At 39.9% G+C, this 24,798-nt stretch overlaps 1 protein-coding gene across 1 annotated transcript; it reads right to left on the reverse strand.

Moving 5' to 3' along the window:
- Nucleotides 1–4,768: 4,768 nt before the first annotated feature.
- On the reverse strand, nucleotides 4,769–24,249 carry ndnfl (neuron-derived neurotrophic factor, like). Its single transcript, XM_028795225.2, has 4 exons — nucleotides 24,105–24,249; nucleotides 21,194–21,377; nucleotides 16,700–16,815; nucleotides 4,769–6,255 (listed from the first exon to the last, which is right to left on the reverse strand). The coding sequence occupies exons 2-4, from the start codon at nucleotides 21,352–21,354 to the stop codon at nucleotides 4,907–4,909; spliced, it is 1,626 nt and encodes a 541-aa protein (XP_028651058.2). The 5' UTR covers nucleotides 21,355–21,377; nucleotides 24,105–24,249; the 3' UTR covers nucleotides 4,769–4,906.
- Between the last annotated feature and the right edge of the window lie 549 nt (nucleotides 24,250–24,798).

The following is a 24,798-nucleotide window of genomic DNA, read 5'->3' on the forward strand; positions in this document are numbered from 1 at the left end:
TTGATAAATATTTTGTTTGTTTTTATTTGTAGAATTAGCATTTTACTTGATATAATGTTTAAAGGGCAAGGAAAATGGACAAACCAGTTTTTTTTTTCTCCACCTCCAAAACTATAGGAATGCTGGCTTTTATGACTGAATTGCCGGCCACCTGTGACATTCAGGGCCTCAACTATTCCATTGGTGAGTGGTCCAGGAAGGTGTGTGTGTCAGGAGCTACACATGGACAATAAAGAGAGTGGCTTGCATTGACATGCTCTCTCTATCATGTTGCATAATCACAGAAGAAGACTAGAAGATGACCTGAAGAAAGCAGGCTGCCTGGGCCCGTGCAGATGATGAATGACCAGGAAGAATCAAATTCAACTGTAAGTTATTGCACCATCGGAAATGACACATCCAGCATTATCAGGATGTATTGCCTTGGTTTACAAAGCCACATTATTATAATTATTATATGTCTGATATTTACTTTCACATAATCCTTTAGTAACATTTCACATTTAAGATGCCTTCTCATAGCTGATGCTAGTGTTAATGAATTACTCTTTATATTATATTTGCCCTTAATAGCTTGTACCATCACAAGGCACTTTACAGAGGAAAGAAATCTGTAATACAGTAGCAAATATATAACAGTCAGTTTCAGTCAAAATAAGAAAAAATTATAAATAACTCACATGATTCATTTTTTGTTTGAGTCTGTTTTTCATTTCTGGGTCATGAGCAGATTAAATTTATCCTGGGTAATCCAGAAACTAATCTTGAATGTGATGCCAGTCCATTAAAGGGCAAACTAACACTCAAACACCAACCACTCATAAAAAGATAAATCAGCTTTAACAATCAATGTTACCTGCACATCTTTTGGATGAGGAATGAAATCAGAGATCTTAAAAAATGGACATGTGAACAATGGGATTAAATCAGGACTCCACATAGTCCAGGATGAGACAAAAATTCCAACCTACATCCTTGGAGCTATGAGGCAGTTGTAGCACTAACTACCGTGTCGTAGAAAAGATAACAGGATAGTTAAAGTCCTCAGCCATCCTGCACAGTTGTTTTTCTCACTCCTACCTTCTGGCAAATGGTACAGGACCATCTGCACTTGCACAAGTAAATTCAGGGACAATTTCTACCCACAAGTCTTAACATTTCAAAACAGTCAATCATAAAACTTCAAATATTATAATGTAACAAACTCTGCTTGTGTATGTGACTGTATGTATATGTATTGTGTATATTGTGGCCTGCAGAGGGCACTCCTGCCACCCAAACCCAATACAGGACACAAGTTCAGCACACACGTTTTATTTTTTTCCCCATGGGAAACACCTTCCCCCGTTTCCTACCAGTACAGCGCAGTTAAAGCATAAGCACATTACACAAAAGCACACTTCTCTTCTTCTTTTTTCTTTCTCTTCCTCTATCTTTCTCTCTCTTCGCATTCACTCCTTCTCCTGACTCTGCCTCCCAGAGCTGTGGTAGCTGGCTCCTTTTATAGGGCAGCCAGAAGTGCTCCACGAGTCCGGTGATGATCTTCTGGTAGCACTTTCGGGTGTTGCAGAAGTGCTGCCCCAAAGGGCTATGCTGTTCCTGCAATGCCCCCTGGCGGCACCCATGGAACCCAACACGGCTGTACCATGGAGCCCTGTAGGAGTCTGTTGCAACCCGGGGGGCTGTCATCTATCGTTCTGGGGGAGTAAATGCGCCGTATATGCACTCCTTCGACTATAGAGGCATCCTGGCCATGTAAGGGCCCCAGCCATCTGCTGTAGTACATACCTACATACTTATATATATGCATGTATGTATGTATGTATATACTGTATATAGATATATATATATATATATATATATATATATATATATATATATATATATATATATATATATATATATATATACACCCTATACCCATATGTACAGTGTGGCCACTAGTGGGTGCCAGAGAGCCACAAACCACAGACATAGCAATGCACCAGATGTTAATAGAATAAAATAAATAATATTTATTCCTCAGTGCACCTTCATAGACTTCCTCCTCGTAATGTGCCACAATTATACAATTACTGAATACAATAAATCACCAATTCTTCCTTCTTTTCTCCTCCGCTGAGTGTTGCCCACAGCCACCCGACTCTGACTCACCCATGTGTGGCAGCATGCTTCCTTTTATGCCAGACCTGGGAATGCTTCCGGTGCCATTCTGTCTCCTCTAAGAAGCACTTTTGATGCCATAGACAAAGTAAGGTGGTCCTCCGCCAACAGCGCTCTCTACCAGTCCCAATGGACCCCTACAGTGATGCACTTCTGGATTCCATTTCCTTAGCACCCCTGCAGGTGTCCCAAGTGGGTTCTCATACAAGGATCACTGCCACCTAGAGCATGGTGAATGGAACCACTCCCAACTTCCGGCTTCCATTGGTGCATCCATTATTCTACACCGGCCTGGCACAAAGTCATCCCTTCGTCCAGCTGGCCAGTCCCTCTGTCATTCCTCTTAGGGCCCTGTCCAGGTAATATTCCATGGTTTTCCCTGGTCAGGATCCCCATTTTACTCCTATAGTATGTACTGTATATATTGTGACTAGTAGGGGGCATAACAGTGTCCTCAAATCCAAACAGAACCTCATAAACACAATCCTGGGTTCAAATATGTACTTTTATTCTACAAAGTACTTTAACAGGCTTCTTGGTTTACAGCACAGCAAAACAAAGCAAACCTTTTACCTTTTCTTTCCTTGACTCCTACCAGACAAGTGTTGTCCAATTCCCCTTTTGTCTCCAACTCTCTGGATGAGACTGAGTGGCTTTGTTCATCTATGACCCGGGAACACTTCTGGGTGAAAAGGTATTGTAAATCCCCAGCACCTCCCCCTGGTGGTCCCCATTGAGTCCAGCTGGGCTGCCCCATGAGACTACAGGTCCCAGCATGCCCTGCGGGTGTCAGTGTGGAAATCCTAACCGAGGAATGTTGCCATCTAGCATATTGGGGGGGAAAGTACTGGTATGTTGTTGTCTTCCCCAGTTCTTCCACTGTACTGGCCTCCCAGCTGAGTAAAAAACCTTATTCTATTAATGTTGGACAACTAGCCCATGCATGCCATTCATTACAATATATATGTAATTCTTGCAAATACATATATATTGCATATATATTGAATACATTTTTTTCTATTGAAATTTTGTTATCTGTTCTGAGATGCCTATGTACTATGTAGAAATGACAATAAACTTGACTTATAAACAAAGTTATATTTTGAAAAGCAGCAAAGCATAGTAAAGGTTAGTAAACCGTGCAGTATCTGTTTATCACTGAGCAGATATAGCATTTTACAGTTTATACAGAACATTTAAAAAGTTATCTCTTATAAATTACAGTTAGTGGTGATTTTTGATTATTTTAAATTCCATATTTTAGTTTTCCTGATTAGTGCACCATTGCATCTTCTACCTGTTGCCTAATGCTTTCTCATTATTTCAACAGTACTAAGCCAAAATTAAATAAAAATAGTGCCTCCATTAACATAAGTAGAAAAGAGAGGCAAAGAAAGAGAAGCAAATTATAAATTAAATCAAACCAAAACTGCAAACTTCTCTGATCCTGCCTGTGTGGCTATTGTGCCGCATCTGTCTGTGGGGTGACTTTCTTTCTTTCTTTCTTTCTTTCTTTCTTTCTTTCTTTCTTTCTTTCTTTCTTTCTTTCTTTCTTTCTTTCTTTCTTTCTTTCTTTCTTTCTTTCTTTCTTTCTTTCTTTCTTTCTTTCTTTCAACCCTGTCCCTGTCAGTTATTTGTTTGCTCAAACTTGCTCTCTTTTTCCAGACTTAATGACATTCTCTTATGAAGCAGCTTTAAAATCCCCAATGAGGACAATTCCAAGTCCAGGGGTTTGCCCTTCTTATTTTATGAAGACAACAGATTAGAATCTCCTTTTGAGGCTTCTGGTGTCCCTCCACCCTGACCCTTTATTTGTCAATTAAAACAGGTTTCTCTGGGCTGCTTAGTAAAAGGAAAACATGATGCCATACATTCCTACTATGTACTGTATGACATTTAGCAGCAAGGAGGCTTTGTGAGCTCTTTATAGGCCTTCCTGGCCCCAGTGTCCAAGTAAAAGGTCATGAATCTCTGCTTAGACACCTATCTTCTAGCATCCTAAGAAAAACATGGCATACTTTCACCAAAGTCTTTCTTTTTTGTGCTGTTTAATGCTATTTCAGTGCATTTAGCAGGTGTTCACACCATATTGCCCCCCTTGTGCTTCATGGTTTCCAAGACCCTCTCTCAACTTTGAAGGTGATACCAAGACCTTAAAACATTATTTCACGTGATCCTGGTGGTGTAGCTGCCTCTAGCTCTTGCCAGCCAGACAATATTCACAATTCTTGTTTAAAAAAAAAAGAAAATCATTTAATTCAACCTGACTTGATAGTGTCATTTATGACTGTTTTGTCAATCAATGCATCCACATATCTTTTTTTCTATTTTCAGGGTTTCCTGGAATCATAAGGAGTAACGCAAAAACCAACCCTGGATGGGGCACCAGGAGATCAAAAATATTGTGAGTTATATACATGTATATTCTTATATAATAGGTTTGGAAAAACTGAAATTATTAAATTGGTTCTTTCTTCCTAAAAATGCAGTTTTGGCAAAATTCCCTAGTAGCAAAAAAGTATATAATGGATTCTGTATGTTAATAGTTTAAGCCACACCAGGACGCAAAGGTTTTTAAAAATGAATTAGATCAAAGATCACTTACTCAGAGGTTATTAATATTTTATTTTTAATTGTTACACAAGTAACACACAAAAGCACACACATACAAAAAATGTGTAACTATCTAGCACTATATACAGATGGATTCAGTCAACGACAAATCATCATTAACTCAAGAAAGTCAGCATTCTTTCTTTGATTTTACTACTTTACTGTCGTATTTGAGTGGGATCCCCCAGTGTCCAATTAGGTAAACATCAAAGAGGTAACTGGTGCCTGGTTGTAGTTCGCCAATGGTCGCCGTGGTAACTGCTCTCAGGGGGTTGAGCTCTTGGAAGTACTTACAGAGAACCTTCTCAGACTTCTTCCTGGAGTCTGGACCAATGCACCTGTCATTGTCCCTCAGTTTGGCACGCAGCTGCTGATTTTCTGGAAGCTTTTTCTTGTAGACACAATATTTGCTCCTTTCGTGCGTCGCTAGCCAGGCCAGAGTGACTGAATTACATGTTCTCAGTTTAGAAAATGCCTTGATCTTCAAGCTTTTGGGCAACTGTGGAAAATCACGTTTGTGGTATTTTGTGGTCGCTTGCATTTTCAAAGACATCACGAGAGTTTCTATGGGGTCCAGCTGAAGAAGGTATGATGACTTTCCTTGCAGCAAGATTTGCCCAAATCCATTTATAACCTGAGATGCTAATGTCTGACCCTTGTTACTTATTTTAACAAACACCTGGCCCTCGGAGCAAGTCTGAAAGGTAAACAGAACCCTTTGCTGCCAGTTTCGTGGCCTGAAGGAATACTGCCGTTGTGCCTTTCTACCTTGCAGGTTCACTTGTCGTATCTCCGAGTCTCTCAGTTGCATCACTACTGGTTGTGGTTCTTGGAGGGTTCGAGAAAACGTTCCCGTGTAGGCCACACTTGTGTTGTAAAGTTTGTTCACCACAAAGATGTCAAAGTAGTACTGTGTATCAGGAGTAAGGTCTGAAACAGTGTAGACATTCTCTGTGCCAGTGCAAAGCTGCCAGATTGAAGTGGAGTTATCACGTATAGGAGCTGCTGACATCAGTGCTGGGTGCTGTAGTCCAGGAGTAGCAATGGAGCCAAGCCACCACACAGTTTTTTTGGGTGAACCCTTCTTTTTCCTCTTCCTCATAGCTACTTCTGCTGCACATAGACTCTTGAAGTTGTGCCACCTATTTACCAGAAGGCAGTAGTGAATACTCTGCTGATATGAATGAAGAAGTGTAGGGCTAGGCTTCCAAGAGAGAGTGACACTGTTCATCCCCACTCCAATAACCTCCACGCGAGGGTCAGAGGGCACTTCAGGGAACACTTTCAATGTGTCACCAGTCAACAAGAGTACCGTGACTTCAGTATCCCTCTCAATGGAAAGAAGCTCAAGCGTGTAGACGTCCTTGCTGGAGGAAAAACTTTCGAATGATTCTACTGCATTTCCTTGGTAGGAGAAAAGCTCTTCTGTAACATCAGGGTTCTTCCAGTTTTCTTGGAAAATGCTGGGTTTAAATCTTCCTAGGGAGACAAAAAGCAAATTCAGAACGATTTTTCTTTTATGAACCTGTAAAGCAGTGCTTCTGAACCACAGGGTTGCAAGCGCTGTGACAATTGTGCTAGATTTACTAAGGTGGAACACCCCCAAGCGCTCTGACGATCACATTAGATTTGCCAGGGGGATCCCCCCTCTTGGTGGGTCGTGAACACAATTATATGAGAAAAAGTGGTTCGCAATACCAAAAGGGTTGAGAAACACTGCTTTAAAGAAACCTTTTAACATTGCAGAGTTGGCTGAGTTTCAGAGTTGTGTATCAAGTAACCAAACAAGTTACATTTTGGTCCTCTTCCTTTAACCACATGGAATGATCTGTGTCAGAAGCTAGCAACTAAATTTACAATGGCTTTGAAGTTGAGAGCCCTAGTGGGCTTATCAATTAAAGTGTCTTGAGGCCTTGGGGAGTAGCAAATGGAGAACACCTTGAGAAAGCAATGATGGGTGATAAAGGTGAACTGGTAGGCAGCATCATACACTGGCTATGACACTGGTCTTTCAGTCACAACTTGCTTTGTCATTTAGTTAGTCACTAAACCTGCCTTTGTTCTAATTATAAAAAAATAAAACACATTGTAACGTATTCTGGGTTGATGCTCATTGATAACCTCTGGCTCTCTGAAACCAAGAATTGGAAAAGTGAGTTAGAAAATATAGAATGTCATGTACTTATAAGTTGTCTTAAGGTGTCAGCTGAAAATATATAATAACAGAGTTAATGGGCATCTGCCTATTAATGGATTTCACTAAAATACTTATTGCATTTACAATCTTCTTATTTATTATTACTATAATTAAAAGGTGGCACGGTGGCGCAGTGGTAGCGCTGCTGCCTCGCAGTTAGGAGACCTGGGTTTGCTTCCCGGGTCCTCCCTGCGTGGAGTTTGCATGTTCTCCCCGTGTCTGCGTGGGTTTCCTCCGGGTGCTCTGATTTCCTCCCACAGTCCAAAGATATGTAGGTTAGGTGCATTGGTGTCCCTAGTGTGTGTTTGGTGTATGTGTGCCCTGCGGTGGGCTGGCGCCCTGCCCTGGGTTTGTTTCCTGCCTTGTGCCCTGTGCTGGCTGGGATTGGCTCCAGCAGACCCCCATGACCCTGTAGTTAGAATATAACATGTTGGATAATGGATGGATGGAATTCTTAGAGAAGCTTTGAACTACCACAACCTATGACATATGTCTACATGAAGCTGCTATTTTAAGAATTTTACAGCAAGATACAGTTTGCTAAATCATAAAATACTTAGCTAAAATGTAACAGTTCTGATAATTATATCTTGGTCAGCATACATCAACAGGTCACTTGCAATGTGTATAATTTTCAGACATTATCCAGACGACCGGTGGCACAGTGATGTAGTGATTAGCACCAATGTCTCCAGGACTCTGCTTGTCTATGTGGAGTCCGCATGCTCCCAGTGTTTGTGTGTGTCTTCTTCTTTGGGTACTCATGTTCTCTAACCACATCCAAAATTTGTGTATGACAAGTTAATAGATGATTCTAAAATGGACCTCTGGGTGTGGCCTACCCACAACCCTCCACTGGATTAAGCAAGTTTGAAAATGATATGTTATGTAATACAGATAGAATCTTCATAATAATTTATAGGGGTAGAGCAGTTATTAGCACTGCTATCTCACAGTGTTAGAAGACTGAGTTCAAATTTTGTCCCACTGACTGTCTATGTAGAGTTTACAAACTCTCCCTTTTTGTACATTTTTTACACCCAGATACCCCAATTTTCCTTTAACATTTAAACGCTTGCACCCTACATTAAATGTCAACTGTAGATATGAATCTGAGTGTGTGCTTAAGCGTTCTCTGTGTTGAAGTGCTACCCCGCATGGTTGTTCCTGGCTTATATATAGTGCAGCTGGGAAAAGCTCCATCTCCCTCCACACTGAACTGAACAATGTGGGCACAGAAAATAGATAATGGATGATAATGTTTTGTAAATGTGTCAATGCCTGCTATCCCAATTCCCCCTCCACTGACACAGCTGAAGTTCTCCCAGCTCAAATCTTTTTATCTGGGTGTGAGGTGCCTTGAGATGTGTTGGGTAAATAATATATCGTTATTTAGAATACATACAATTCATGTGTGTTCCATGTCTACAACGATCTGGGCAAATGTACGATGACAGGAAATGTGAGGCAAGAAATGGTGAACACATAACTAAAACAGAAAATTTTTCCATGTTATAGTAATAATGACGTGAAGTATATAATGTGTGAAGACTTATATATCAAATAAACACTTTCACAAAAGGTATAACAAAACAAGTGTGCTTTTATTCAAGAATATAACCAAAAAGAAAAAGAAATCATTCAATTTACATGTTGCTGTCAAAGAGTAAAAACCCAAGCCCAAATATCAATCGACAGAAAGTCGAATTGTCTGCTTGGCTGGTGCAGAGGTAAAAACTGCTGTCTCGTAATCAAGAGGTTGCAAGACCGAGCTCTGTCTGTTTTGAGTAGTGAGCTGCTATTATTATTATTACTATAATATAATAAAAATACATTTGATTTCAGTCTGTAACACCCGGTGTAAATTTTCACTACTTGTAAAATTTAACGCTTTTTTTGTTTTTCAGTTTTATCCTGTCAGTGACGTTCACGTGGTGCAATGAACTTGCCTCTCCCTCTCTGCGTTGATGGCGTTTATCTCCATTCATTTCCCAAGAGCAGCGATGACCACAGTTGGTGGTATGATTGATGCCTGCTCAGAACCATTTGTTGTACCGGCAATCAAAGATATGATGCCCTGTGACCACTATCAGAGTATCATGTGGCATTTGCACTTTGACAACAAAGACACCCGTGCAGAACGTGTGATAAACGACACATTTGATGCAATCTCAGACATCTGGCAATGTTTTGTTGAGAACTGTGTTTTGAGTTACAACCCAGGGCAATATATTACTGTTGATTAGCAACTGTGTCCAACCACAGTCCGTTGTCCTTTCTTGAAATATATCTCAACCAAGCCTGACAAATTTGGCATAAATTTTTGGATTCCGGCACACTTGGAGACTAAGTACATGTGCAATGCCACTCCTTATTTAGAAAAAGATCCCAGTTGTCCCACAGGAGAAAGACTTTCCGAGACTGTGTTTATAAAGCCATTTCTGGACAAAGGCAGAACTGTAACAACAGACAGCTTCTTCACAGCGCTTTCGCTGGGTAATAGACTGCTGCACCGCAACACAGCTCTGCTGGGTACCATAAATAAAATGGGACGAGAACTTCCACCTGTAGCTAAAGTCACTTTAGTATGCGAGCAATTCTCCACGCTAGTGTTTAGATTTGGTAGTGCCATGCTGACGGTGTATGCGCCCAAAAAAGAAGAAGTCTGTCTGCATTCTCTGTACCATGCACCATAACACAGAGTATGGGCAATATCGAAAAAAATACATGTTCAAATGACAACTCATGTTCAAATAATTGTATTTTCATGCATGGATGTATATGTGCACACGTGAGAGAGGCAGTGACAGATTTGATCTCATTGAAGTGATTACTGGAATATAAAATAAATACTTTCACAAAGTTATAACGAAACAAGTGTGCTTTTATTCAAGAATACAACTGAATAACAAAAAAATCAAGTGACAGCAAGATACCAAGAAGACATGATTCACCAGTGTTTGTGTGTCTTCTTATATCCCTTCAGCGATATCTTTATAGGTAGCAAAAATTTACACTGGCTGTTACAGACTCAAATCAAATGTATATTTTTATTATATTATAGTAATAATAATAATAATAGCAGCTCACTACTCAAAACAAGGAACACCTGGATTTGAATGCACGACCTTTTAGTTATAAGGCAGCAGTTGTTACCTCTGCACCATCCTAGAAGACATGTCGATTTTCTGTCCATTGACATTTGAGCTTGGGTTTTTAACTCATTGACAGCAACATGTAAATTGAATGATTTATTTTTTCTTTGGTTATATTCTTGAATAAAAGTGCATGTGTTTATTTGATATTTGGACTTCAGTCTTTATACATTATGCACTTGACATCAGCATTTTACCAATTATTACTATAACATGAAAAAAGTTTCTGTTTTAGTTATGTGTTCAATTTTTCTTGCCTCGTATTTCCTGTCATCCTACATTTACCCAGATTGTTGTAGATATGGAACACACATGAAATGCATGTATTCCAAATAACAAAATATTATTTACCCTATACAACTCCAGGCACCTCACACCCAGATAAAAAGACTTGAGTTGGGAGAACTTCAGCTGTGTCAGTGGCAGGAATGGTATAGCAGGCTGCTTGTGCTGATTGACACATCTGCAAAACAAAGATGCTGATGAAGAGGTGCAAAGGAATTTAAGATGGCCTGGCATTATGACTTTTTTCGTAGGCTTCAGGGATTCTAATGTTTAACCCCTGTATGCCCTGCAGGGTGGTGTTGGGTTTTGAGCAAAAAACCCTGTCGCTGTTCTGTACTGAGTTTGCACATTTTCCTCATCTCCAGAGGTGCAGCAACAGGCAAGGCATCCAATTGCCTGGGGTCCTGAAGTTAGAAGGGGCCTCTGAGGGCGTCCATTTACATCTATACTAAGTGTGGCAACAACCAATCTTGAAACAATAGCACACTATAATGATGGGGAGCCCAGTCTCTGCTATGAGATAATTTGTAATAAACTTTACTTTTTCAGTAATCAGTGCTGTTGTCATAAATCATGAAAATGATTTATACTCTGGAAGCAAAAATTAGATTGACTCGGCCTATTTAGACAATTCGTCCATTTCTGATTGGTTTTGGTTAGTCTTCTACTGTAGTCAGGTCATGGCCAAAATACTGCCATGCAGTCAGTGAGTATCAATGAAATGGAGGCCTAAGTTGTCAACATTTAGTCCCTCAGCAGTCCTGACTCTTCATATCACTGTTGCCTCTGCTAAGAGAAGTTTTCATTTTTAAAGCCAAATACATCTTCCTTGTGTCTGGAGAAGCTTTTAGCCCAAGCTCTACTTTCAGCAGAGCTCAGTGTTTGAAGGTCTTTGGACCAGGAAGATATAGTGGTGGAATCTGCTTTAGCCAAAGCTGCAAACTGTGATTTTGAAAGTTATAGTAATACCTTTATGAGCCATTTTTGGTTTTTTTTTGTTTATTTCTACTATGTTCACTTTATTTTTTAAAACATCACAATGTGCAATTTATATTTAGTATTTATTATCATGTGCTCCTTACATTTATTTCCATTTTATTTACTTTATCACTTCTTTCAATTTTTAAAACATACTATATTTTATTATTATTGTTTTTATATTTTCTATACAAATGTTGTTTATTATGGTGGTGTATTTGCTGTATATAATTTGTTTTTTACAAAATTAATTTTTTTGTGTGTTTATTAAATTCTCCTTGTTGATCTTATTAATTTAGACTTTGGACTAAAATAATGGTAAAAAATTTTACCACACTGGGACTTGGGAGAGGGTGAGTTGGATGGCCTCATGGTGTTTTTTGCGTAGGGTCCCCAGCACCCCTAGAATTACCACTGCCCAGATCTGCATTTTTGTTTAACTTGACCGCTGTCACACATGCATGTCGGAGGGTCACCTTCCAAGTTCTTCATGGGTAGTTTATACCACCCCAAACCTGAGAGGGGGTGCTGCCACCACTAGCTACCTTATCATCTCTCTGTTCTACTACATAGAAAGACTGCTCAACTAACTCCACCCCTTCCAATCCATGGACTATAAATTTGAGACAGGTTTGTGGAAAAATGTCACTTGAGGCTTAAACGACCAAGGAGAGGAGCTCTAGATGTTACCCGAGAGAACCTTAGAGAAATAAGATTCGACTACTCTATTGCAGAGGGATGATTTTATTTTGTTTAAATATTGTTAAACACCATTGGATGTTATTTTAATTTTGTACATTTGTCGAGTAAAAGTGGACAGCAGGCTTAGCAACCTAAAGTGCTAGAATTGCACCAGTCTGTTATTCCTCGGACGACCACACCACTTTTCTTCTCTATTCCAAAAATACTCAGATTAGCTTAATCAGTGAGTCGAAATGTATGTGGCGTCAGTAAGCGAGTTACTGAGCCATGGATTGCTGTCCTCTTCAGGTTTGATTACGTGTGTTGCGCTCCATGCTGCTGGATAAACTACAACTTCCCATTACACTGTATTCAAATAAGCAGGTTATGAAAACAAACAAATGTTATGTTACATCATTTTATATCCCTAGCCCACTTAATTCTGTTCAGAGATTTGGGGGGGCGGGAGTGTGGGGCATGCAAAGGCTGTCCTGGCAGCACTAGACACAAAGCCAGGACAGGGGGCCAGTCCATTACAGGGTCCACTTGTGCACACGCCCACGTTCACATTCACGCTAGGCCAATTAAGTGTGACTTCTTAGCCTAATCTGCACATCTTTGGAGATGTCGGAGGAATTATGAAGCTAAATTAAATTTTAAAAAAAATTACCAAAAAGCAAGCTGTTCACAATAAAAAAATAGAAAAAGGAATTAGTTATTCAATTTATAACTGTAACAATATTCTCTGTTAATTAGCAAAGACCTACTCAAGGTGCTTTATAGGCATAGTACTGTAATCCCTCGCTATATCGCGCTTCACCTTTCGCGGCTTCACTCCATTGCGGACTTTATATGTAAGCATATTTAAATATATATCGCGGATTTTTTGCTGGTTCGCGGATTTCTGCGGACAATGGGTCTTTTAATTTCTGGTACATGCTTCCTCAGTTGGTTTGCCCAGTTGATTTCATACAAGGGACGCTATTGGCAGATGGCTGAGAAGCTAGATTGCTTACTTTTCTCTCTCTCTTGCGCTGACTTTCTCTGATCCTGACGTAGGGGGATTGAGCAGGGGGGCTGTTCGCACACCTAGACGATACGGACGCTCGTCTGAAAATGCTGAAAGATTATCTTCACGTTGCTACCTTCTGTGCAGCTGCTTCCTGAAGCGACATGCTGCACGGTGCTTCGCATACTTAAAAGCTCGAAGGGCACGTATTGATTTTTGATTGAAAAACAAACTGTCTCTCTCTCTCTCTCTCTCTCTCTTTCTCTGCTCCTGACGGAGGGGATGTGAGCTGCCGCCTTCAACAGCTTTGTGCCGCGGTGCTTCGCATACTTAAAAGCCAAACAGCCCTATTGATTTGTTTGCTTTTCTTTATCTCTCTGACAGTCACTGCTCCTGACGTGCACTCCTTTGAAGAGGAAGATATGTTTGCATTCTTTTAATTGTGAGACGGAACTGTCATCTCTGTCTTGTCATGGAGCACAGTTTAAACTTTTGAAAAAGAGACAAATGTTTGTTTGCAGTGTTTGAATAACGTTCCTGTCTCTCTACAACCTCCTGTGTTTCTGCGCAAATCTGTGACCCAAGCATGACAATATAAAAATAACCATATAAACATATGGTTTCTACTTCGCGGATTTTCTTATTTCGCGGGTGGCTCTGGAATGCAACCCCCGCGATGGAGGAGGGATTACTGTATAATGTAACTGAATATTCATGCTGCTAAAGCATTGGCAGATTGCATAATTTGCTTAGGGTTACTTGGTAAGCTAACAGTAATTTATATTAAGTTCTTAAACAAGTCAAATTATCATAGTTATTTTAATATTATAAAATACTTATGTTTAAAATAATGACAGAATATTATGAAAGGACAAATCAATAATGAGGCAAAATATGAATAAAGCATCACAACTCTTTAGTTGAGAAATATGAATACACACTTGTACAGCTTTTTGTCGAATCCAGAATTGCTACATGTTCACTTGTGCATTAATATAAGTATGCAGGCATAGTGATTTAGCTGAGATTTATTGCTGAGAACATTTTAAATTAAAAATGTGTTATCTGTTATCTGATAACATTTATTAAAATGTGTTAACTATTTTGATTGGTGTAATTATTATGTTTTTAATCAAATATAAGGGTGGCATGCTGGCCACACTTCTACACAGTGAACCGGCATTGCAGAGCTCCTTTTCACACTTTCGGTGTCACATCTGTCAAGTATACTACCAGTGTCCATCTAGGGATTACCAAGGGTGGGCTTTTTGTATCTGTCTTATTTTGTATCTCTTTAATGGTACATTGTTCAGTTGTTAAACTTGATATTGTAACCTTTTTAACCCAATAAAGTGCCATGTGCTGCTGTTAATGGCTTTAAAGATAACAAAGATTAATGGACTAGTTGTGTCTGCCTGGGCTTTTCCCTTGGCAGTATGTGTTCCTCTCAAAGCCTAACATCTTAATTTAATTGGCATCTCCAAACTCCAAACTGCATGGATATGAGTGTGATGGATTCTCGTCCCATTCAGGCTCCCCTACATGACTCGGAGGGATAGATAATGAATGATACATATGTCATAAAAGTTTTTTTTCTACTGTGTATATATTATGTAAATTTATTTATTGTTTTCCACGCTTGTTATAATTGGTGACTTGCTTAAAGCATCTAACTTTATTTATTTTTAATAAATTTCAGTGGTTCAAAACTGCATGTTTTTCTAGCATCTTACCAAGGTAGAGGTGTATTTAGGTAAAATCAAAAATCCTAAACAATGGAAATGTAGAGGAACTATGGCAGCACAAATATATTTTTGTATGTATGACACAATTTACTTAGTGGTGTCCAAAAGCATCTTTACTTATAAGGCATTTTTTAAAAATTATTTATGTTTTTACTTTTCAGTTTTCAAAGTGAAAAGAAAATGTTGCCCTATCTGAGGCTGTTTTTGCCACTGATCTTTCAAGAATACTGGAACAGTTTGAGTGGGCTTTCTTAAATAGATTGTGATTCATTTGCAGGGTATTTTAATTGAAGTATTCAAAAGGAAGCCCATAACAAATTTACTTAATTATTATACAGTAAGAGGGAAAAGATACTTTTTATATCTCAAATTGCAGATGTTGTTCCAGAACGTGGCATTGAAACCACAGTTTAATCCTTAGATGAAACCATTGATTTACCCCATCCTCACTCATGATCACAATCTGTGGATAGTGACAGAAAGAACGAGAACATGAAAGCAAGCAGCTAAAGTGAGGTCTCTCTACAGTTTTGCTAATTCCAGAGGAACCATTTGAGAACGTCTGGGCATGTAGTTAGGACATCTTCTACAGAGTGTGCACAAGGTATGGCTGTTTGGAATAGACCTGCGATATTTTAGCAGAATTTGTTTAGAACATTAGGATAATCTAGATGAGAACAGGCCATTCAGCCCAACAAAGCTCTCCAGTCCGATCCATTTAATTCTTCCAAAATAACATCAAGTCTAGTTTTGAAGGTCCCTAAAGTCTTACTGTCTACCACACTACTTGGTAGTTTATTCCATGCATCGATGGTTTTCTGTGTGAAGATAAACTTCTTTTTTCTCATGAAACTTCTGAGATTATCTTAGTATTCCCTAGAAAGAACAGTCAAAATCTGTTAAATAAGATGGTCTGGTCTATCCAACTCAGTATGTAGACCCTACAATCATCACCAGGAAACACTGATTGAAAGTGAAGTGTTATGTGCTAAGAAATAAAGAATCTTGATGCAGTATTTGTCACATTAACAATGTGCTGATACCAAATACTGGAAATCTTTGAAGACAGCTGTAAAGAAAATTTGTTTTAGACATCAGAGTCCTTTCAGTTCATTATTCTCAGTTGGTCAGTTGTTATCACCATGACCCCAGTATCTCATTCAGATATTTATTAAAATCTGTCAGAGCTTGTGCTTTAACTGTATTGCCTTAATTCATTTTTGATCACCCTGTCCATGGACAGGCTTCCTGCTATTCATCTTAATTCCCTGTGCTGTATTTTACTGTGTGTTTTGTAATTTAAATCAAACAATTCTACTAAATCATCTTTTTCTGAACTCTTTGTGAATTTTGAAGAACTGGATTAGATCTCTGGGGAGCTATCCAGATTAATGATTTGCTGTTAGAGAAGGAAGTGGCCTTTAGATCAGGAAGGCACTAAATTGCTCTATGCAGCTTCTGTTCTTTTCCGCATGGTGACCACAATATTCTACTGTAAATTCACCCTCATGATAGGACTTGGAGCATTGTATATCTTAATTAATATTTCAACAGATTTTAGAAAATAATCTTGCATTTTATTTGCATTTTTACTTGCTTCATTGCACTGACTTCAGGATGACAATATTGTGTCAACTAAAACCCTTATATTCTTCAGAATTTGCTTCAGAATCGTCCATTTTTGTTTATAATTAACACTTAAATTACTTGCCTGCAGCCCCTTGCACTTATCCACATTGAATGGCAGTGTAACATATCCACTGATAAACTGACATTTTTGCATGGATCCTTTAGCAGACTGCCTTTTTGATTAAACATATCAAAATATTCCTTGTGAGTTTATCTGAGCAGTAAACGTTCAAGAAATACTTACTGGGAAGAATCCAGGGAGTAAGTTTCCTAACTGAGAGCTTCCACTGAATTGGCACATCACAAGGGGTCACTGTTACTGAATATGGTGAGCTGAAGTCTGGTATAGTAAAGTGCCTCCTATATGTAAGCAGAAAAAGACCAAGCTGTAACAGAAAATGTCATTGGTCCACCTGTTAATCCATCCCACATTAATCTTATGCCCACTGTCACTAGAGTTGCCAACCTAGGTTATACAGTAACAAATTTGAGTCAGTTAAATTAAGAGGAATGATAGAAGCTAAAGGTAGCTTTACATTCTCAAACCTGCTTAATCCAGTTCAAGATTTTGAGGTACAGGATCCTACTTACAGCAACTGAGTATGAAGTAAGAAACAGGCCTGGCCAGGGTGCCAATCCACCACAGGGCCCATTCACACAAATACCCACACAGCATCAAATTAAATTTGCCAATCAACCGAACTACCACACCTTTGGAAGGTTAGAGGAAACCACATAGACACAAGGAGAACATGTAAAGTTGGTTTTGACCCAAAACGTTCAGTCACTACAGTACCCATCTAACACTTTGTCCTTATGTAATACTTGTCAAAAGAAGCCCTGTTAAAACCTAGTGCAGAAAGAATCACAAAAGCTAGGGTTTACTAAACATTTAACAAAGCAGTGAGCAACTCACTGCTAATGCTTTTTTATATAGACATGCAAAACAAAATGATCTTTTACTCAAAATGTGAACTGCAGTTGTCCTGTCCATCTCTCAAAGCTTGGTCTACTGGTGGAGAAACACAGTGATATCTGTAACCCGTTAATGTCAAATGATGTAAGATGTGTGCTGATTTGTAACGTAATGTCAAAATTACATAATGGCCAATTAAACTCAATAAAGACCAGATCAAAAATAAAAGTATTGTATATGAAATGATGCAGTATTTTAACTGAAGTGAGAAAAATACATGCTAGACAGTGATGCAGTGGTAGTCTCAATCAACCTCAATGTTGTGGGACCGGCAAAGGGAATGGCCTCAGCAAGCCGAATAGATGATGAAGCTGGACTGGTGTCCAGATGGATGGTAGTTCCTTACCCAGCAATGGGGCCAGAATAATGGATTGACACTGAGAGTGCATCCCAAGAGGAATGGTCAGTATTTCCTTTCCCAGTTGAGAGGCCAGGGTGAGTGAAGGGCATTGGGAGGTTGCCTCCTGTGCTTGTGTCACTTCCCCGTACACTGCAGGGCAGCACTCCTTCTAGGGAGTCCCTGTCTAGAGACCTGCAGGGAAGCATGGAGTCTTGGTTCTGTAGGACTGCCCTGTCGGGTTCCACTCCTGAGGTGGCTCCACCTGACCCACAAGTGTCTCCTGGACGCAGTTACTGGGCACTGGAAGTTCTCTGGGGAGTCAGGGTAAGTAGAGGAGGTAGACAAAGCTTACGTGGAAGGAGTAGAGGAAGAAAATAAATAAATAAATAAATCAATAAATAAATAAATTTTATTGTGCATTGTGGAAGAAAAGTCCTAGATGAATTTGTTTTGTTAAAAAATAGGGTATGTTCATTTGACTATTGTTGGAACAATTGTGTTCTGTATATAGGCTTGCATATAGGGAACAACATAAGGGCTCTAGTGATGGTAGTTACAAGCCACTCTGGGGGTTGCCACTGTGTGCTAATGCCTTTTCTATTCTTGACAGCTATACCACATTGCTTCTTGTGTCCTTCCACCTTGACCCATCTCCTCCTACCGGAAGGAATTAAAACCAGAAGATCCACCATCTTCAGTTAGTTTAGTCTTGGACCCACGTCTGAAAAGACATTCTCACGATTATTGTGAATTTGTGTTTGCTGTTTAGTCAACGATTATATAGGGTTCGCCATTTGGAGCCCTAACTCTGCATGATCTCTATTGTGAGATGGCCACCAGGGGGTGCACCAGCTCCCTAAACCCAACCCAGACAAACACTAGGCAGAGGTCCAACAACACAAAGGCTTTATTTTACTGTAGGAAATGGCCCCTGATTTCCCACCTACTCAGCAGAGTAGGCTAGAGGGTGCTTCAGTTCCCCCAAACTCAACACAACAGACACAGGGCCAGAGTTAAAAGCACACAAGAGTCTTTTTATTGTATGGGAAACTCTTCCCAAAGTAAGCAAATACTCTTACATTGGCCAGCTCGGAAGTGCTTCTGCTCTCCCGTCTACGTGGTCTGTAAGCACGTCCAGTTAAGGCGGAGACCCCATACCATACAGCTCCTCAGTCTTTGCAGCAACCCCTGGTAGCACCCATGGTACCCAACAGGGCTAAGGTAAAGAACTCCAAGTCCCATGATGCCCTGTGGGAATCTGGGGCACCACTGCAACCCAGGGGAGCTGAAATCTAGTATTCTGGGGGAGGCAGTGCCCTAAAGAAGCTGCTTCCCCCATCCTTCTGTCTCTTGGGCATCCCAGCTGGGTTGGGCTGCTGGCTGCCTCCTTACTATATACTATATATATATATATATATATATATATATATATATATATATATATATATATATATATATATATATATATATTGTAACTATATATATGATATATTGTAACTGTAACACCAGCAGGGAATGCCGGGATTTGTAGTCCAATAGTGCAGCCCTGCTGGGTTCTGGGGGTGCTGCAAGAGGGTACTGTGGGAATTTCCATACGACATGGAAGTGCTTCAAATGGACAAAAGCCCTGGCACTCCCAAGTCCTCAATAAAAGGGTCTGCACTGCCTTATTCAGGTGAGCCAACTGGAGGAGAACAGTTCAATAGAGGAAAGGTGAGGAGAGAAAGAGAGAAAATACAACTCATTTTGGTACTTGTGTAATAAAACACCCTTTGTTTGACCTTGGGACTGTCATGTGTGTTTGTGTTTGGGGATTGGGCCTCACTGGCGCCCCCTAGTCATCACAATATATATACTTCTGTATTCATGTTTTTTTCCCCCAAGGGCAATGGCACCACTGAGATGGCACATAGCAAAGTTCTGAAGATTGGCAGCAAAAGTCCGATGGCATGGGAACACAGGGGTCACTTTTAGGTGGTATAAGAGCTGTGTGCCCTGGAAGACCAAAAGCCAGGGGCCAACAGGGCACAGAAAATAAAATGCAGTGTTCTCCCATGGCACTAAGGGTCAGGGATGTCTGAATGTATTTTTAAAGACAGACACTGGTTCCGGGGCCATACCAGAAGATTTTAGAAGGTCCTTCTAACACACCAGGCATCTGGGTGAGCTGCTTTGATAATCTGAAACTTTTAAGGCCAATTAAAAGTTCAGAGGTGCAGAGACAGGCTAAAAGATGTTCAAGCTTGTTGTGGTTTCTGAAGCAGGGATATTCTGTGGCCTTGAAGTGACCCTAGGATAAGATTTAAAGCTCGAAGGAGGAAAAGACACCAAGGTCAAGAGACAGACAGAGGGAGGGAGGAAGGTCTAAAGGTGAGTTTCCTTGTGTGGCACATTTTTAGGCAAGTTGACGAGCCACAACACCAGCCAGATAGAAGTCCAAGACCTGTATAGTTAGAACCAGAACAGCACTTGGATTTCTTCCTTTTCAATTTATTTTATTTACACTTTGTTTGCTGCTTGTGATCATCACCTCACTTATTTTGTATCCAGTAAAGGCCTCTTTGGTGTTATTCTCTATTTGACTAAATATATTGGTTGCAAAATCCAAAATGTGTTTATTTTCTGTTCATTCTAATTGAAATTGTGGTGTGTGTGTGACAGAACCTATCTTAGCCATATCAGGCCACTGGTCTTTAAATTTCAAATCAAGTGTGACAATTTTATAAATTAAAGCATGTGGTGTTAGTGTCACTTTAGATTCTGCCTCCCCGTGCCTATCGGATGCCGTTCCTGTTCACAAGAGATTCTTCCAGGGGATTCAGGTTTCTGTCGCAATTGGCAGTTGTGTTGGCATTCCTAAATTGCTCTTTTATCAATATGTTTGTGTTTGGCCCTGCCATGGACTGGCACCCTTGGGTCTGTGTTATACTGCTCTTGCTCTGGCACCCATGACCCTGACTGAATTGGAATAGTGGTTTTGAGAATGTTATGTTACGTTATGTTAAGTGTGTATACATGATATGGAGGACTTGTCTTCCTGCGTGTTGCTCTGGAAACTGCAGATTCTTTTCTGGATGGCAGCCAGTCTGTATGTCATATGCCTGTGGTTACCTCTTCTAGGTACATCGTAACCTAGCTATAAATTAACAAGGCAGAGGAATAAATGAATGGATGAATTCTGAAATAACACTTCATAACATGTTTTAAAAAATTATTAGCAGGTAGGTTAAGTGGCTTTATGAGCAAAATTTGCACCGACAACCTTGCACCTTGAATTCCACCTAGATCACATTACCGGCATATACGGTAAGCAAATTATGCATTGAAAGTGTTTTTAGGGCATGCAAATCTGACTACAAATACTTGAAGGCAGAATAAAAATAGCATTGCTTTTGGATGAAATAAGAATTGAGTGTACTTACCTTATAGGGGTGTTCTTATCCAGCTTGATAGAGGTGACCTTCCCCTCAGAAATGGACTCAGAAGGATGCAGGGGGGTCTCATTTCCAAGAGAAAGCAAGCCCCAGGTAGAAGAACAGCAAAGCAGGAGGCAGAGGAGTTGGCAGCTCCTGCTAAATGTCATTGCAACAGAGCAAGTCAAGGTACCTACAATGGCAAACACATGCAATGGGTCAGAGGAACAAGCAATCGGGAATGTGTGGTGTGTGCACACATTGCCAGCTTTAAGACAATGAAAGATGCTGTGTAGCCGACTCTCTGGGCTTAGATCCAACTCCTTGGAATCTGCATAAATGCCCTTCAGAATGAAAAAGTTCTTTTCACTCAGTTTGCCTACCCTAGGGTTCTCAGACACTGCCCTTCACTGTTTCCCAAGAGTTTGTCATTCCTAGAGGTCATTGGTTGTTAGGAACGTAGGAGAAGTTGCCATTCCTGATATTGGTGTGATCACTAGTTGTGTACTGAGGAGTGCACAATTAGACTCCACCAACCGCAAAGAAGGTTCTAGAACCTATTAAGTATCATTAAATCTTCCGTTCTTCGGGGTTTCAGTTACGATCCCTTACCTGTGTGATTTTTGGATACATTTTGAAATCTCTTAAGCCCCCTTCAAAGACACAACCATCACATTTTTGGGTTAGTAGAGGTGGAGCATTTATAAATGTCATTTTATACAGATCAGGCATTACACTTATAAAATTTAGACAATTCTGAGAAAATTCTAATTGACAAACTGTGGTTAATGCAGTTCCGAGGATCGGAGTTTGATTTCCAGCACCTGTGTTTGTGTGGGATTTCCCTGGGCCTTCTAGTTTTCTTTAAATTATTAGATGACTCTTAATGAGCTCAGTGTGTGTAAATGTGTGTGTGCGCCCTGTGTGACCATTCCCCTACACGCAGAGCTTCTCAGATACAGGCCAGTTTCCAGCAGGCAGTCACGTTACGGATAGAAGTGGAAAATGCCTACTTGTAAGCACTTAGTCTTATTTTTCTTTGTACTGAAATGTATTTAGATTTCCAGCCTGCTTTCTGAGTGTTTGAACAACCACACTGTTGGCACACACACCAGGATGCACTTTAATACCCAAGGGCATCCTTACTAAATATAGACTGGAAAATGTGATCACTTAAGTGTTTTTAAAGAGGTGGAAATCAAGAAACTAGAGAAGACACAGGGGCACCCATGTTCATCAGGATAAAGCAAGCTTCAAGATGAGAGGTGAAGCTCTATTTGATCCTAGCTGTCAGTTTTGTGTTAGTGAAGAAATGAACCTGTGAAAATTATACACAGGATTGCGGTCTATAAGCCGTGTGACTGTTTGCTGCCTTTTAAATGTTGCATAGGCTATCAAGCAGCACATACAAACTGAATATTTATCACTTTTAAGGAATTGTTTGGCTGTGTTTTGCTTATTCAACTATTAATTGCGTGAACCTTCTCATTTTAATTCAGGATTATGGTGGCAAAAAGCAGATGGGATGTCAGTTCATACATCCACTTTCATTAATATCAGTTGCCAGTGAACCTAATAAACAGATACCCAGAGATGATGGAGGAAATGGCACTTCTGACACGGGAGAACACACAAAATCCACACAAGTGACCATGCCTAGTATTGAACCGACATCCGTGGATCTGTGAGGTAGCAGTTTACTTCTCTATTTTGCTTATATAAAAAAATAATCCAATAATTTTTGTCTAGTAAACAAAGCACTTCAGATTCTCAATTTAATTGCTGTTGTTTTATAATTAGCAAGCACTTAACCATACTGCAGCTTGCCAACATTACAGTTGGAGCACAGACATGTTACATGGCTTGATGAAATAACAGCCTTATGAACTGAACACTAAAGGATCAAATAATCACCAAGGTTTGTCACCCTGTGTTTAAAATGATGAAAAAATATGATGTGCATTGGACAGAGATCTGCACCAGTGCTGTATTGAAAACTGTATAGATTCTACATGGACTTGCCTGAACACTGGTATTCAGTGGCATCCTTGACAGACACTGAAAAGTAAGCAGAGGGTCACCCATGCAAATATTTCATATTCCTCTCTGGGCTGGCGTCAGGATCATATATATTCAACCTTTGGATATCTATCTATCTATCTATCTATCTATCTATCTATCTATCTATCTATCTATCTATCTATCTATCTATCTATCTATCTATCTATCTATCTATCTATCTTATAGTGTGTTTCCTATCTATCTATCTATCTATCTATCTATCTATCTATCTATCTATCTATCTATCTATCTATCTATCTATCTATCTATCTATCTATCTATCTATCTATGCTGGACTCCACATTTTCACCCAGGATTCTCTATTACTCCAAACATATCTAGATATTTAGGGTTGTTTATTAAGACACATTTAGACATTAGTGGGGCATGCAGTGTCCTGCATTGTGTCACAGGTAGACACCCTCATAGACAGAAAGTCCAGCTTCCGATGTTTGGATTCCGTTGTATGTTGGCATGTCAACATATAAATGGTCCTACTAGTGGACCATACTAATGTTCCTATTAGTGTGGGCATTTAGGATGCTGCAGTAAAAAAAGAGGTAGACATGCCTCGTCCTGTAATAGAAAACCAAGTAGACATACAGTGCATGATCCCTGAAACCCAGGAGGGCACAGAGTATTCTACCCACATACTCGTGTAGGCATTAAAAGTCCAGAAATGAAGTGCATCTGGACAGTTTGGACTCTTGAGTAAAGTAAAAAAAAAAAAAAAAGGAAAAGAAATGCTTACTTTGAGGATATGCCCAATCAGCTCCATAAGATGCTACACACCGATGAGGATGTAGAGCTATTCAGACATAACATGAACCTGCTCAGGCTGATGAATGTTCACTCCTACCTTGCTCAATTAGCAGATCTTAGGCCGTCCTCTGGTTTCAGCTTGAAGTCACTCTTCCAGTATACTCCAGTTAGGGACTCAAAGGTTAGTTAGTGCCCAGCAATGCCCAGTGACTGAGTTTACCCCTGGTAGAAGGAACTTGAAGTTGTTGTGCTCTTTGTGCGCTGCAGCCCTGACTGTTCCCCCCCCCCCTGCACCACCACCACCACCACACAGCACCCTCCGCCCCCCTGCCTGCACCCCTCCCCCTCCGCTGCTCCGTCTGTCTCCTGTCCGTCCCCCACTCTCTGATGGCGAGCTTGCATTCCCCCAGGTCCCCTTCAGATCTGACTGCTGGCTGGGCTTCAGTAATGAATTGGGAAAGCTCAAGAGGGGTGGGGTAGAGGGGGTTCTGGTGCAAAATCAATTTCTTTAACCCTTTGTAAACCCTAACCCTTCTTTCAATTTATCAACCATTAATGAGCTAAAAAAAAAAAAAAAGAAAAAGAATTTTGGAAGTGCAGATTCTTTATTTTTTTTATTTATTTTTTTTTACAACCAGCCCCTAAAGTCATCCTGGATCTCTGCAGAAATAAGTTTTAGCTCTTCGGCAATGAAGCATTTAATGAAATATTTAGAGCTGCTAACAATAAATATGACCTCATTTCTTAGATTAATTTTTAAAGCATTTTATAGTTTTAGGATGTGGACAAAA

The sequence above is a fragment of the Erpetoichthys calabaricus genome, chromosome 2 (genome assembly GCF_900747795.2).
Source record: "Erpetoichthys calabaricus chromosome 2, fErpCal1.3, whole genome shotgun sequence".
NCBI lineage: Eukaryota > Metazoa > Chordata > Cladistia > Polypteriformes > Polypteridae > Erpetoichthys > Erpetoichthys calabaricus.